This window comes from Microcebus murinus, chromosome 18 (assembly GCF_040939455.1).
Source record: "Microcebus murinus isolate Inina chromosome 18, M.murinus_Inina_mat1.0, whole genome shotgun sequence".
NCBI classification, from domain to species: Eukaryota; Metazoa; Chordata; class Mammalia; order Primates; family Cheirogaleidae; genus Microcebus; species Microcebus murinus.
In genome coordinates, this window is record NC_134121.1 from 15,475,339 (window position 1) to 15,492,027 (window position 16,689).

A 16,689-nucleotide genomic window follows, 5' to 3' on the forward strand; every position below is an offset into this window, starting at 1 on the left:
GTGTGAGTCACCGTGCCTGGCCATGGTTTTATTTCTTTCAACAATGTTTTAAAGTATTTAAGAATATGTTTTACACCTCTTTTGTTAAAGTCATTCGTATTTTATTCATTTTGATGCTAGTGTAAATGGAAATGTTTTCTTAATTTTCTTTTCATGTTGTTCACTGCTAGTACATAGAAATAGAAGTGCTATTTGTATATTGATCTTTTATCCTGCAAACTTGCTGGACTTATTAGTTCAAATAGATTTTAGTGGATTCCCTAAGATTTTCTATATAAAAAGATCATGTCATCTGAGAAGATGGTTTTACTTTTTCCTTTCCAATATGTCATTTTTCATTTCCTTGGCTAATTTCTTATATAGAAATTCCATTACAATGTTGAATAGAAGTAGCAAGAGCAGACATCCTTGTTTTGTTCCTTTATAGGGAAGAATGGAAAGCAGAACATGTAAGCAATTAAATTGGACACTTTCCAGGCAGAGTGTTGAAGGTGCAGCCTGTTTTCTTCTTGATAACAGTAAGAGGAAAGACATAAATGAGGAAAGAACTGTTAAACAAAAAGGAACAAGGACTTGATGATTTGAGAAATTCTCAGCCTATCTAGATGGCAAAAAATGCTACAATTAAGAGATTCACTGTCAGGAAAGGATGCTCTGGACAAAAAGCCATGGGTGTGGCTATAACACTTTCTGGTAATACCTCAGAAAGATAAAAAGATCAGAATAATAAGTCACACAAAGGCTCTTTGAAGAGATTAAGAGTGTAATTTAGATCAAACAACCTTCTCAACTGAAGCAGAAAAATAGATATGGGATTATCTATCTAGAAAAGATCTGTAGATGAACCTCACATCTACTACAGTGAATCCCTATGATATACAAAGGAGACCCAAAAAGTTCTTGAGAATTTTATAATAGCAGAAACATTATAGGTTTAGACTGAAAAGGTCAGAGAGAGGAGGAGAGAAGGCTGTTACACCCTTAAAATTCTACAGGCAGGAAAATAGGAGGCTGGTAAAACTATTTAACTACAAACAAATGTGACCTTTCTTAAAAAATGAAGGATGACTCAGAGGGCAGAGCTGTAAGCCCTGAGGATAATCCCCAGGACCTGAAATCTACTGGAATTTGGATTTTAAAAATTACTTGGACTTGTGAGTCCTTTTTCCCCTCCATGTTCTTACCTGTTGAACTGGAATGTCTGCAACTAGTATCCTATTCCTGTTCCACCATTGTGTTCTGGGAGCAGATAGCTTTTACTCTAGTTTCTTAGGTTCACAAAGAATTTTGCCCCTGAGTAGATTATACTCAGAGTCTCACCTATACTTGATTTAGATGAGATTTTGAATTTTGTGTTGATGTTATAATGAAACTTTTGAGGATGTTGGGATGAGGTAAATGGATTTTGCATTTGGGTCAAATGTGAAATAATGGACTTTCTAAAGATGTTCATGTCCCAAATCCCCAGCACCTGTTAAAATGTTAGGCTATACGGTAAAGGAGAATTAAGGTGTAGATGGAATTAAAGATGCTTATCAAAGGACATTAAGATAGGGATATTATCATTGATTATTTGGGTGGAGCCAATGTCACCGCAAATTTCTGTAACGACGACACAGGAGGGCCAATCTCCTGTAATCCTAGCACTTGGGGAGGCCTAGGTGGGAGGATCACTTGAGCCCAGGAGTTTGGGACCAGCCTGGGCAACATAGCAACTCCTTGTCTCTACAAAAAATAAAAAAATAAATTAGCTAGGCGTGGTGCTGTGCATCTGTAGTCCCAGCTACTTGGGAGGCTGAGGCAGGAGGATTGCTTGAGCCCATGAGATTGAGGTTTGCAGTAAGCTGTGATGATACCACTGCACTCTAGCCTGGGCAACAGAACAAGACCCTGTTTTTTAAAAAAAAAAAAAAAAAAAGTGAATCAAGGAAGCAGAAAAGGTCAGAGTGATACAATGTCAGAAGGACTGAACTCATTCCACTTTTGCTGGCTTTGAAGATGGAGGAAGGGGGGCTATAAGCTAAAGAATGTGGTAGAAGCTGAAAAAGGGTAGGAAATGGGTTTCCCCCTAGAATCTCCGGAAAGGAAAACTGTTCTGCAAATTTAACCCAGTTGAGACCCACATATAACTTCTAACTGTAAGATAATAAATTTGTGATGTTTTAAAACAGGTTTGTGAATTTATTATAATAGCAGTAGATAGTCAACACAGAAAGCATTCAGTCTTTTTATTATTAAGCAGAGCATTGGCTGTGGGTTTTTCATGGGTGCCTTTCATCAGCTTGAGGAAATTCCTTTCTATCCTAGTTTGTTGAGAAACACTCAAGGCTGTTGGATTTTCTCAAATGCTTTATCTGTGTCTATTGAAATTATCATATGGTTTTTGTCTGTTATTCTGTTGATAAACTATAATACATCAGTTGATTTTTGAATGCTAAACTAAGCTTCCGTTCTTGGGATAAATCTCATTTGGTCACAATGTCTGATCTTTTTTATATGTTGCTAGATTTAGCTTGTTAGTAATTTGTTATGAATTTTTTGCATCTGTATTCTTAAGAGATATCTGCCTGTAGTTTTCTTTTCTTGGCTATCTTTGTTTGGTTTGGATATCAGGGTAATACTGACCTCAAAGAACGACTTCGGAAGTGTTCTCTTATCTTCTAATTTTTTTGGAAAAGCTCGTGAAGAACTGGCATTAATTCATTAAATGTGAATCCATCTGGTCCTGGGCTTTTCTTTTTGGTCAATTTTTGGATTACTATAATCAGTCTCATTAGGTCTATTCAAATTTTCTATTTCTTCTTCAGTTAGTTTTGATAGTTTGTTTCTTTCTTGGAATTTGTCTATTTCATCTAGGTTATCGAATTGGCATAGAGTTGTTCACATCATCTTTTTTATTTCTGTAAGGTCAGCAGTAGTATCCCTCTTTCATTCCTGACTGTAGTAATTTGAGTCTTCTTTATTTCTTGGTCAGTCTAGTTAAATGTTTGTCAGTTTTACTGATCTTTTCAAAGAACCTTCTAGTTTCACTCACTTTTCTCTATTCCAAACTACTTTAATGGAACCTCTGAAAACTACTTAAAGGTACAGAAAGTTAATAAACTCACCTGATCCAAGAAACTTGTGAAGTTTATGAATCCAGGTCAGCCCAACGCTATGTACACCAGCTTCATGAGTACAATGATATCTTGAAGGGCACTTGGGATCTGAAAATGGAATCATTAATGATATAAAGGAAGCCATTAGAAAACTGAAAGAATTTATACCAGTAGCCTACAAACACATTTGTTGATGGAAGGCTTACAAGACTTTTATATGTGGCACTGTTAGGGGTTCTGAAATTAAATTTTTTATAATAAAGACAGGATCTCACTATGTTGCCCAGGCTGGAGTGTAGTGGCACAATCATAGCTCACTGAAGCCTGAAATTTTTAAATTTGAAGTCAGTTTTCAAATATATTTTAAGTACAGGCATACCTTGGGATATATACTATTGCAATAAAGCTAATATCGCAATAAAGCAAGTCACACAAATTTTTTGGTCTCCTAGTACATATAAAACTTATGTTTACACTATAATATAGTGCTAAGGTCAACAGAAGAATCTTAGTATTAGGATGTAAAAGAAATTTACTATGAAAAAGAGCCAACATATAGTTATTGAAATAGGAAATTTGTTAGATACCACCCCTATGTTATATAGCAGTCATTTCACTTTTGTCACTTAAGAAATCTGGGTGTGCTTCAGTGATTGTAATATGCCTTAAGCACAAATATGAACAAGTCAAAAATTTCTTAGTTTCACAAATGAAAATGTTACTCTTATTAGGAGAACCAAGAAAAAAATGCCTACACTTAAGATCTCCCAAAGATATATGTACCTATATAGAGAAACCAATTAGTTTTTATCACTTTACCTCACTAGGTCTGTTTCCTCATCTATAAAGTTCTTAGACTTAATAGTTAGACTGTATCTCTCAAACACTTTAATTAGACATGCCCCATATGAGTTCCTTTGCTATTTTATTAAGTAAGGAATACTAACCCCTTAAATGCTTTGGCTATACTTTAGCACAGAGTTGAAGCCATTATCACCAAACCTAGGCAAACTGGCTAATGAGAGGTACAAGCACATTAGGTCAAAGTGCTACCAGATTGAAATCCTTCTATGTTGCTGTGAGTGATGGAATTTTACTTTTTTTATGATCAAGTAGTTGTCTTTTTTTTTTTTTTTTGAGACAGAGTCTCCCTGTGTTGCCCAGACTAGAGTGAGTGCTGTGGTGTCAGCCTAGCTCACAGCAACCTCAAACTCCTGGGCTCAAGCAATCCTCCTGCCTCAGCCTCCCAAGTAGCTGGGACTACAGGCATGTGCCACCATGCCCGGCTAGTTTTTTCTATGTATATTAGTTGGCCAATTAATTTCCCTTCTTTTATAGTAGAGACGGGGTCTCGCTCAGGCTGGTTTTTGAACTCCTGACCTTGAGCAATCCACCTGCCTCAGCCTCCCAGAGTGCTAGGATTACAGGCGTGAGCCACCGCGCTTGGCCTGACCAAGTGGTATTCTATTGTGTGTGTGTGTGTGTGTGTGTGTGTATCACACTTTTTTATCCATTTAACTATTGATGGGCACTTGGGTTGATTCTGTATTTTGGCTATTATGACTAGTACTGCAGTAAACATGGGAGTGCAGATACCCTTTGACATACCTGTTTCTTTTCCTCTTGATATATACCCAGTAGTAGGACTGATGGATCATTGGTAGTTCTACTTTTGATAGGACCAGGAAAATTTTACTATTATAAATCTGTGTGGATCCAGACTGAAGACCACTATTTTAAAACTTGGGAAATTTGCTTAGTCTGTCTAGGACAGAAAGTATACTGTAGCAAGTGAAAGGCCAAAAGAACCCAGTCAACTTTTTAAAGGCCTGAACCACAGAACAAGTAAATTACATGTGAGTCTGTGATCATCATAGTATAAATATTATGGGATAAAAGCACTAATTGTAGTGATTATCTTACCTCTGTGAAGTTTGATTGGACAAGAAAAGTCGGAATCAAAGGGATCCTCCTCTCCAGATGCCAATTTCAAGGCAAGCTCCAACTCAACACATTCAAACACATACAGAGAAGGAATGAGGTCGGCTCTGGAATCCCAGGACTTTTCTGACTGTAAAAAAAAAAAAAGTGTTGTAACAAAGATATGGTAGATGTCCAAAGTGATGGATACCTGAATTGCTCTGATTTGATTAATTCACATTGTGTGCCTGTATCAACCCTATAAAGACATACCCATAATAATTAAAAAGTTTAAAAAGTGTTGTAATTTTGATTTTACATGTTTATTTGAAAACGTTCACAATTAAAAACAGAAGCAAAAAGCTGGGTCAAACAGTGCTTTCAAATTCTTCTTAATTCCACTCCCATCCTAATGGTGCACTGTTATTCTTAAAAGAGAAAAAATAAAGGTCTGTCTTCTTTTAGGAAGATGTTAGTAAATGAGTTGGGGAAAAAACCAATTTCAAGATTCAAAGGTTCTTTATGTCTAACACTAAAGAGATCAGAAAGAAATATGTAGGTTGGTAGACCAAGTAAGTCAAGCAACCTTCTAACTTTTACATTTAGATTAAGTGTGCTTCAATTACTTTTAAGTGTTTAATTTCCAAAATATCAGAAGTATTAGATATAAGCTAAAATTCCTGACAATGTTAAGCATTTATATTGGTTCAGGAACTATACTAGGTGTTGAAGGTACAAAATATACTCACACTAGCCTGTACTTACTGTTTGGTCATCTTCTTCTTCCCCTTCTAGTACAACACAGTGATACAGCATTCCTGATTCGGTAGCAATCACTAAGATGTTGGGCACGCAGGGTAAGCAGAGTATAGCACACGCATCATAACCATAGTTATCTTCAGCTGCAGGATGCATGGGCAATGGGCCCAACAGCTTTCCAATATTCCCAGGACTAAAGAAAAAGTGAAAACATATTTGGGAAATGTTGACAAAAGTTAAGCACGTTCATCCCTTAAAACAGCGGTCCCCAACCTTTTTGGCACTTTGTCTTCCTCCAGCTATCATAACCCCATTATAAATATAGTATATTTCCAATGTTTCCACTTTTTTGTCTTTCCATTCACATTCCACCACTCTGGTGGTTCTCAACCACAAATAATTTTGGTGATGTCTGAAGCCATTTTGGGTTGTCACAACTGAGAGTTGGGGGATGTTACTGGCATCTAATGGGTAGAGGCTAGAGATGCTGCTAAACACTCCCCCACAGGACGGTCCCTACAACAAAGAATTGTTCAGACCGAAATGCATCATGCTTTTACCATTCCACTGAAGCTACTCTGGCAAAGGCCGCCCATGAGATTTGCTAAATCCAAAAGGCACTCAACTTGACCTTCTGATGCATTTAGCACTAGTTAACAATTATTGCTGCTTGACATCCTTAACACCTATAACAATTCTTCCTTGTAGTTCTCTCTCCTTTCTGAATATACCTTTCTAATGTCCTTTTCTAATTTCCATCTCTTAAATATCTGTGTCCTCCACAGTTCTGTTGTAAGCCTTCATCTTTTTCCAAACTATACACTTACATGAGAGCATATTAAACTATGCCTGGTTTTAACTACCACCTATGTTCTGATAATAACTCCTAAATCTTTTCTTCACAAATGTAGCTTCTCTTCAGGGCTTTGGACCCAGAAAATTAACTTGATTAGACAGACACATTTATTGAGTGTTAGATGATACCTCCCAATGAACTGACAGTTTAGCTACTGAGGCAGACATTTAGCCAGAATTATAATTGTTAACAACAGAAGGATTTATAGGGTAACAAAGGAACAACAAAAGGGTATAAAGACATTGAAGCAGGTATTAAAGGTACCAAAAATATGCAAGATAAATAGGGAAAGAATGATTTCTGGGAATGGGGGAGTTCAACATTCCAAGTTGGGGAATAGCTTATGCAAAGTCCTAAAAGCATGAAAGACATGGAAGTAAGAGGAAGGAAGCTTATTTAGTATGATGAGAGGCAAAGTACAAGGTCTCAGGCAACAGAAAAACAGCTAGACAGATATCCAGGACTGGCTTATGAAGCAGATAATCTTGTAGGCCATGTTAAAGTATTCAAAGTCTATCTGCTGGGTGAGTATATCACTAGAAGTTTAAATCAAATAAGAGCTTTACTTTGCAAGGATCAATCTGGTATTAGTGAGGTGGATGACACGGAAGGGTCCAAAATGAGATTCAGGGAAAATATTTAAAAGAAGAATGATCTAAGCAGATGATGAAGTTCTGAAGCAGGGACAAAGGAAGGGAGAGAAGCTTATATACATTCAAAATATTTAGGCTGGGTGGCTCATGCCCGTAATCTTAGCACTTTGAGAGGCCAAGGTGGGAGGATTACTTGAGCCCAGGAGTTCAAGACCAGCCTAGACAAAATAGCAAGACTCCATCTGTAAAAAAAAAAAAAAAATTAGCCAGGCATAGCGATGCATGCTTATAATCCTAGCTACTTGAGAGGCTGAGGCAGGAGGATCATGTGAGTCCAGGAGCTAGAGGCTATTGAGGTGAGTGAGGCTAGAGGCTAGTAAGATGTTACTGGCCAGTGTACTCCAGCCAGAGTGACAGAGCAAGACCCCATCTCTTAAAAAAAAAGGAAAGTTTCTTCATCAAATCAATAGAAATTTGGGACTGATCAGATGTAAGATATAGGTGACTTTTGGGTTTTGGGCTAAGTTTAGATCTAGGTAGATCATGCTGTGGATAAATGAGGGCCTAGCAGTAAGAGGAGGAAGGGTAAGGAGAGCTAATAACGGTACCACAAAATCCTCCTGAGAGCGATCATGTAAGAAAGGCAGAGAACATTTCTGCCAAGGAGAATGCATTCAATAGTGAATCCTTACCATTCTGCAATGTCAAGCTCTTTCATATTTCTAATCTTTATCACTTCGCATGCTTTCTTCTCTCTCGGAACCACTTCTGCTTCTAATTCAATCTAGTGAATCCTTCAAGTCTAACCTTTTGTATTATCACTTCCTCAAAATATTCCAAGATTGCCAGGTCTAATCATTTACTCCATTAAACTCCCACAGCACCCTGAGCACATCACATTTTATTATACTTATTGGTTTAGTTGTATGCACTCCTGATGGACAAGGAACCACATAGCAGGGACCTTGTCTTCAATCCTACATGTCCTTCTTCTGCCACATAGTGGGCTCTGAATAAGTATCTGCTGAGTTGATTTATAAGTGAATAAACTCTAATGTTCAGCCCTTGGCCTTATGCCTCTGGAGTTACAAAATTCCCCAAAATTCTTATCCTCTATTGACTCTCTCACCATGACAGATGATTTGCATATCTTGATTTTTGTCCTCCTTCATTGTCCTGTATTTCCAACTATCTATGGAATATTTCTACTTTTTTGGTAGAAAAATACTGTTTCATACTGACCATTTGTAACAACAACAACAACAAAAAAAGAATCTTCCCCTCAAATTAGCTGCCTTTTCTGACCTCAATGTTTTTATGAATGATGCATTCCCTTATCCAAACAGAAACAAAATCTTATTGATCCTTCCTTTGTAGTTATCTACTATATTTCATTTCTCCCTTTGCACAACTACCACTCTAGTCCAAACTCTTGTAGAATATAAGCTTAATTTTGTAACAGCTTCTTTATTTTTTAAGAAGCAAGGTCTCACTGTGTTGCCCAGGCTGGAGTACAGTGGCACAATCATAGCTCACTGTGACCTTGAACTCCTGGGCTCAAGTGATCCTCTTGCCTTTGCCTCCCAATTAGCTGAGACTACGGGCATGCACCACCATGTCTAGCTAATTTTTTTTAAAAATTGTTTTTAGAGAGGGAGGTTTGCTATGTTATCCAGGCTGATCTCAAACTCCTGGCCTCAAGTGATCATGCTGCCTCCCAAAGTGCTGGAATTACAAGCACAAGCCACCACGTCTAGCTCTAGCTTTATCATTTAATGCTCCCCACATGAATCCTCTGCTTTAGCCCAAAATATCTAATCATTGAACCTTGAATGACACTTGCACTTGGTTGTTTTTTACTCTACTTTATGCTGCCATTGTGACTGAAATGGTCTTACTCTTCCTTGATGCTTCATTTCATCCTGCATGAAACCTTTAAGTCCCATAAGATATCAGTCCTTCTTTATGAAAATTTCCTTAACTTCTCCAGTCAGAACGATCTTTCCTTTCTCTTGGTTCTTACTGTCTGTGTACCAATAATGTGTTATAGGTAATTATCTTTTTGTGTGCATATGGCTTTTCCCCTACTACTGGGATATAAGATACTAGATTACCATGTCTAATCATCCTTATGGTGCCTTGCTCATATAAGATAAACAATAAGTACTTTTTCACTTGTAAAAAACAAGACTTGTAAACACAAATCCAGTCCTATCTTAAGTGATCATCCAAGAATTCTATAGAATTTAGCCAAATATGACAAAGTGAAAAGCCAAATGATCTATACCAACTCTTTCTCCAAAATATGCAAGCCAAGCATCTGAAGGCTGCAACACTTCCCCACACAGTCAAAATCATGGATCCCAAGTTCAATCATGAAAATCTCTACTGGAACACAAACTGAATGTTCATTTTAGGTGGGTTACACCCTCAACTTACCTGTGTAGCAGACTAACATATGTCAAGAAAGTCTCCCCATTCTCATATAAGATGTACAGTGGGTATGCCACTACTTCATCTTTGCCTTTTTGTCCAAAAATATTCTTTGGGACTGCTGCCAATGGCCCAAAGTCAAATGCAACCGCTGTCTCTCCTAGAGATGCAGTATATGCCCTTCTGGAAAGAGATTTAAAGTATCATTTAAAAGAGATTTAAATGAGATTTAAAACAAAATGTCTAATAACAGGAGGTGGGTTATGTATGGAATCTGTATTCAATGCAGTAAAAAGACAAAAAAATATGATTATAAAGAATGTTAACACTGGAAATTCTCATAAAATTAAGTGAAAAAATCAGGCCATAAAATTATTTGGCACTCCTTTAATTTTAAACAGTTTAAATATACAATACACAAAAAGCCAAAATATTCAAATATATACATGCATAAATGCAAAAAAAGGAACAGGAAGAAAACACATAAAAACATCAAACTGAATGTTATAGTTATCTCTGAGCAGCAGGATTCATTGACTCTACAAATACTTACTAAAGCACCTACTGTTCTAGGTTCTGAGAGAGAGAAGAGAGATAACAGAGAAAAAATAAACATATAATACAAATTCAGAAAATGCTATGAAGAAAAATAAAGTAGGGTGAGAGGTTACTGATGGAGCTGCTACTTTAAACTAGATGGTATGGAAAGGACTCTGATAAGATGATATTTGAGCCCGGGCGCGGTGGCTCACGCCTGTAATCCTAGCACTCTGGGAGGCCGAGGCGGGCGGATTGCTCAGGTCAGCAGTTCGAAAGCAGCCTGAGCAAGAGTGACACCCCGTCTCTACAATAAATAGAAAGAAATTAATTGGCCAACTAACATATATAGAAAAAATCAGCTGGGCATGGTGGTGCATGCCTGTAGTCCCAGCTACTCGGGAGGCTAAGGCAGTAGGATCGCTTGAGCCCAGGAGTTTGAGGTTGCTATGAGCTAGGCTGACGTAATGGCACTCTAGCCTGGACAACAAAGCGAGACTCTGTCTCAAAAAATAAAAAAAATAAGAAGATGACATTTGAGCAAAGATCTGAAGGAAGTGAGGAAACAGGGAGCAGCTGAGGTGGAGGGAAGAACACATGCAAAGGCTCTAAGGTGAAAGGACGGCAAGGACGGCAAGGTTGCTGGAGCCCAGGGAAAGAAATGAAGCTGGAGAGGGAGTCAGGTGGCAGACTTGTGAGCCCTTGTAGGCCATGGTAAAGACCTTAGGAAATCAATAGGGTGTGGAGAGCAGGGGAGTAGAATAATCTGATTAAACTGAAAGTATCACTTTGGCTACTGTATTGAAATAGGCTATAGGAGATTACAAAAGATTTTCATTTTCTTCATAATACTTGTATATTACCTGTATAACCAGGAAGGGCAAAAAACTATAAAATCATGCTGTTTATACATTTTAAAATTTAGTATAATTTGTCATCCAAAAAGATTCCAGTTCAATACAAAGTTAAAGAATATGGTTAAAATAAAATCACAATTTCATATAGTTGAGACAGTTAACATCATTGCAAAGTATTATAAATACTATATCTTAGTTCCAATCACATAGAGAGGTATATGGTATCAGGAGGTAAAAAATGAGAAATAACCAAACACTAGAATAAAAGAACTGCCTGAATTAAACTAAAAATTCAAGAAAATGAATGGGAACAAATAGATGTAGAAGTTAATTTAATGAGACTTAAATGACTCCCAAGCCATCAAAACTTAAATGGACCTTAAGAAACATAGTAATATATCTAATAACGGTATTTTATTTTATTTTATTATTTTATTTTATATTTTTGAGATAGATCTCACTCTGTTGCCAGGGCTAGAGTGCAGTGGTGTTAGCCTAGCTCACAGCAACTTCAGACTCCTGGGCTCAAGCGATCCTCCTGCCTCAGCCTCCCAAGTAGCTGGGACTCTAGGCATGTGCCACCATGCCCGGCTAATTTTTTCTATATATTTTTAGTTGGCCAATTAATTTCTTTCTATTTTTAGTAGAGATGGGGGTCTTGCTCTTGCTCAGGCTGGTTTTGAACTCCTGAGCTCAAATGATCCACCCGCCTCGGCCTCCCAGAATGCTAGGATTACAGGTGTGAACCACCACTCCGGGGCCTATATTAATTAATTAGTTAATTAATTGATATTACTCTGTACCAAGTCCCATGGCTAAGCACTTTGTTTGATCTCATTATTCTATACAATAACCCTAAGAAACAAGCACTATTATTTTTTATATTCATGAAATATATAGTCATGGAAATGAAGCTTAGTGCAATTGGAAAACTTGCCTAGCTACTACAACTGGCAAGTGGCAGAGCAGAGACTAAATCCCAGGTATGTTGACACCAGGGCCAAAGCCCTCAAGAATTGCATTTGCTCTACTGACTCTGATCCAGACAATGTACCTGGTCAAAGGAAGTTTGTGAGCTCTGAAAACATATTAGAGGATAGAAAATGCCCTGATTTAAGAACAAGACCTATCAACTCCCAGAGGCAGGTATTTCACCATTGTAGAAATGAACACACTGGTTCATCTGCAATTTAAGAAGCTGGTGCTATAAGGCATTCACATCATTTAACTGAAACTTTCAATTCTAGGGCTGTCAAAGAGATGTGAAGTGGTTCCAGGTCAGTAGCAACCCCTGGCTCCTAGCAGCAGCAAGATGAAAATCTTCTCTAAAGGAACATACCTTCAATTCAGGCTCTCGATATTCTCAAACATTAAGATCAAATAAACATAAGTTCACAATTAGCAATCACAAAGAACCCACCATGATTGTGAGTCAGAAGAAAGAACAAATATAGATTTAGATTCCTCCTAAGGACTTGAGATATTAAAACTGTCAAATATAGAATAGCTAAGTATAAAATATTCAAGGAATAAAGGTTAGAATAACAAAAATAAACAAGACTATTAGATATGACCACCACAGAGACATGAAAAAAACTAAATGGAACTTCCAAAAATGCTACTAAAAGTTTCACTCCATAAGCTTAGACATGAAATCTTTAAAAAAAAAAAAGTTTCACTCCATATGCACAGTGTAGGTGATTATGTGTGATAATCACCAGAAAGACAGATCAGTAGCCCAGAGGAATGGGGTTTTTTCAGTTCAAAGGGTGATTCTATTAGTGGTCAAAGTAGCCAGGAACTTGTCCCTGTAGTGGTTAAGAAAATATAAAAAGAAGCAAGGGTCATATGAGAATCAGAAGGGCTATCTATATTCCACTCTAGGTTCTGGGATATAGATGCTGTTCTGGGAGTTCAGCAATCTGCCTTATCCACATTGAGTGAACAGCTGGTAGGCCTCTAGCCCAACATTCTCACCTTTCACCTTTTCTATAATTTTGCGATTTTATGATGTATTCTCTTATCCAAGTTACAACAAGGAATCAGTTTCTGCCATTCACATTTTAGAACTTTTCTTTAAAAAAGATCAAGCTAATAGTTACAGTGACATTCAGATTTGTACCTTCTTGTTACTTATTCGTATTGCCTATTTTTGCTTACTTCTCACATTACCAAAAACATACGTAAAGTCATCTCTGGAAAACCTTGCAATCTCTGTTAAAATTACATTTATAATCCTAATAAACTAATTTAAAAAAACATTTCATGCACAAACTTACCCTTTATTGAGTATTAGACTTTCCTCTTCTGCTTCTGAAAGTACAATCACCTTAGTTGGTATCTGGGGCTCACGCAGAGAGTAAATTCTAGCAGTCAAAAGAGAAGAAAACCAAAACTTAAAATTCTCTTTCACTTCCCCAAATTGCACTTTTCTCTCCATCCAGTTAGTTCTTGAGAATTTTCCTACCACTCACCACACCATTTCTTTGCCAAAGATCTTGCTGTAACCGACAAAGTAGCCTACTTCATTTGGTCTTTAACTACATGAGATGGAGGTTTCCTCAACCTGACAAAAACATTCTCTATCCATACCAAACTTCTTTAATAGTTAATCCATACCATTGTACCTCTGTCTCTTCTGTCCTGAGCCTTCATCCATACTCACCTTGTCTAGTCATCTCCCTACTGACCCTAAGCTTGCCAGTTTCCCTTCATCTACATCCATCTGTATCTGCCTAGTGAACACCAAATCCCACCAGAGAAGGAACCATATCTGATTCTTATTTATTTATTTATTTTTAGAGACAGGGATCTCCCTCTGTTGCCCAGGCTGGAGTGCAGTGGTACAATTATAGCTCACTGTAGCCTCAAACTCCTGGGTTCAAGTGATCCTCCTACCACAGCCTCCCAAGTAGTTGGGACTACAGGGGAACACCTCCATGCCTGGCCAATTTTTAAATTTTTTTGTAGAAATGGCATCTTCCTATGTTGCCCACCAGCGTGTCTCAAACTCCTGGGCTCAAGCGATTCTTCCACCTCTGCCTCTTGAGTAGCTCTTACTCTTCTTTATATACCAACTGGCCAGCAGAATGAGTGACATTTAGCTGGCAACCTATGTTTTTGTTATATAAAGACCTAATATGCCAGGCATGGAGGTGAGGTGTGTGCCTGTAGTCTCAGCTATTCAGATGGCTGAGGTGGGAGGATCCTTGTGCCCAGAACTTCAGATCTAGCCTGGGCAACATAGCAAACTTCAATTCCTAAAAAAAAAAAAGAAATCCAATATTATGTCATACCTGTTTTCTCAAGAAGTACCAAACAAATTTTTTTAACCAAATCATATTAATTTAAAGTAACTTATATTTGACAACATAAATGGCTATTATTAAAGGGAGAAAGAATTTTCAAAAGACCAGTAATGTCATTAGAAATCCCTTATAAAGGGGTCAAAACATCCTTTATAAAGTCTTCACCAAAGTACTTACTTTGTCTGACTCCACTAAGAATTTTTAAACTTGGTTTTGTTCCATTATCAATAAAATACAACATATATATTTACTAAATGTTTTTAATGATAATTTGATTCATTTGAATACACATTCATTGTGGTCTTCCTAGGTGCCTATAAGCATTACTGACTTCAAAATATACATGAATAATAGACAGTAATATCATGTTGGGGAGTAGTGGGGAAAAAAAGTAAGTGCAACAGGGCATTCACTCAAAATCTACTTTTGCCTTAAAGTTGTGAACAGGGTCCAAAGCTTAGGAAAAGAAAAGTGTTAAGTACCTTGTATTTTTTTAAAAAACCCTTCAATATTTAGGGATAGATACTGCCTTTAGGGTTTAATTTGAAGAATTGTATCTACAACATCTCCCCACCATCTCCTTTTCCAGCACAGTATAAAAGGGAGACTAAGAGAGGGTGTCAAAGAGGCTTTAGGAGTACCACATATTTGTAATGGGAGGATTTTCCCTCCCCTCTTTCTCTAAAGCCAAATGGATAGGCAAGAAAGGCTCTAAAACACTCAGCCAGATTTGGAGGTACTAGTGATAAGGGAGATTTTGGTGCATTTCCTACATGAATGCCTGTTAGTCACTTGGAAATTGTCTCAATCAAAAAAACTGTATACACTGAGTTCAGTAGTATACATAGTTTCAGGCATGCACCGGGGGTGGAGGGGTCAGGGGGGGTGTCTTAGAACATATCCCCTGCAGATAAGGGGTATTATACTCTATCTTGAAAAAGAGTTCAGGGCATGCATAGCTGACAGGAGCCAATGGGAGACAGGGTTCCTCAGTCATGGGGGAGCTGGAGGTTAAACACTACCCTCCAAAACACACATACACCATCTATGCAGAGACTACCACACCAACAGAGGTCACTAGCAACAAATGGAACTAGAGTAAACCAAGATTAGCCATACCTCCCCATCACTGACAGGCAACCAGTTAGGTAAGATCTCTGCTTCACCTACCCAACCTCCCTATCCCCACTCTGAAGGAGTCAGAGTCAGAGGAAGGAGGAGGCAATTCCACTCCTTACACTTCACCACGTACCCCAAAGTGCTGGGATAAGAGGAAGAGTAAAAGATCAGACCATACCCTCTCCACTCATTTCAGATCCCTTTAAGACACAGATCTGATCTATGAAAGGGATAGGACAGAGTTTTGAAATGAATTTGAGATCAGAGTTTTGAATTGGACATATTACATTTTAATAACTAAAAGTAACTAGAAAGCTATGGGAATCTGTATAAGATGCCATCAAGGGGGATCAATCATTCATCAGGGAAGGAAGATTTAGAAGAGCACAGTTAAAAGCAGTGATTAGGAAAAATAACACTGGAGGTATTTGTTAACCTCTGTTAAGTCCTCCCAATAAACTTTTTACATAAGGTAGATCCAAAAAGTTAACTGATAATATAGCAGAAATCTAAGTAGGATCAGGGCATCTAATCATAGATTACAAACCTTGGAAGCAGCTTTAGAGATTATCAAATAAACCTGCTCAATTTGTAGATCGGAAGCTGACCATTCCCACCCTCACTCCCCCCAAAAGAAGTTCAAGATCTCAAAGATGATAGAAGTGGCACTGGGATAACATTTTGAATCCTTCGATTTCTAATTATATTCTCTTTCTTGATGTTACGTCATCACCAAAAGAGTGATATGATGAAGAGTTTGGGAAAGATTTTTCTACCAGTATTTACAGGTCAGATTAGGAGAGACTTGGAGGCAGGAAGACTAATGGAGGGAATAGTAGTAATAGTTAGGTGATTCTTATGATCAAGAATGGGTTACGACAGCCATCAGATAAAAAGCATTCCAACATTTAATGAATCATTTGGTGATATGCTGAGCTGTTAACTGGCAAAAAAGAACAGAGCCTTCCCACAAAGCTACAAGAGAGATAAAAATAAAATTTACCTTATTACATTATCTGATGTTAACAGCACTATGTGGGGATCCAGCATTTCACTTGGATACCAGGCAGCATGCTTCAGAGTCAGAGAGGTAGAACTGGTGAAAAATCTCTCAGCAATTGGAGTGGTACTAAAATAAAGATAACATTTTTCCAAAACATTTTGTAGAACTTGGATAAAAAACCTTCTAAAGGAAAATCTATTTTAACA

General features: G+C 37.6%; 1 protein-coding gene across 1 annotated transcript in view; it reads right to left on the minus strand.

The window, feature by feature from the left end:
* The window catches only part of NUP88 (nucleoporin 88), a 29,948-nt gene that overhangs the window by 8,818 nt on the left and 4,441 nt on the right, over positions 1–16,689 (minus strand). Inside the window, exons 3-8 of the mRNA XM_012779351.3 lie at positions 16,484–16,609; positions 13,333–13,419; positions 9,666–9,842; positions 5,784–5,970; positions 5,022–5,169; positions 3,108–3,206 (exon numbers count right to left, since the gene is read on the minus strand). Of these exons, the coding sequence (XP_012634805.1) occupies positions 3,108–3,206; positions 5,022–5,169; positions 5,784–5,970; positions 9,666–9,842; positions 13,333–13,419; positions 16,484–16,609 (824 nt within the window). The remainder of the gene's footprint in view (positions 1–3,107; positions 3,207–5,021; positions 5,170–5,783; positions 5,971–9,665; positions 9,843–13,332; positions 13,420–16,483; positions 16,610–16,689) is intronic.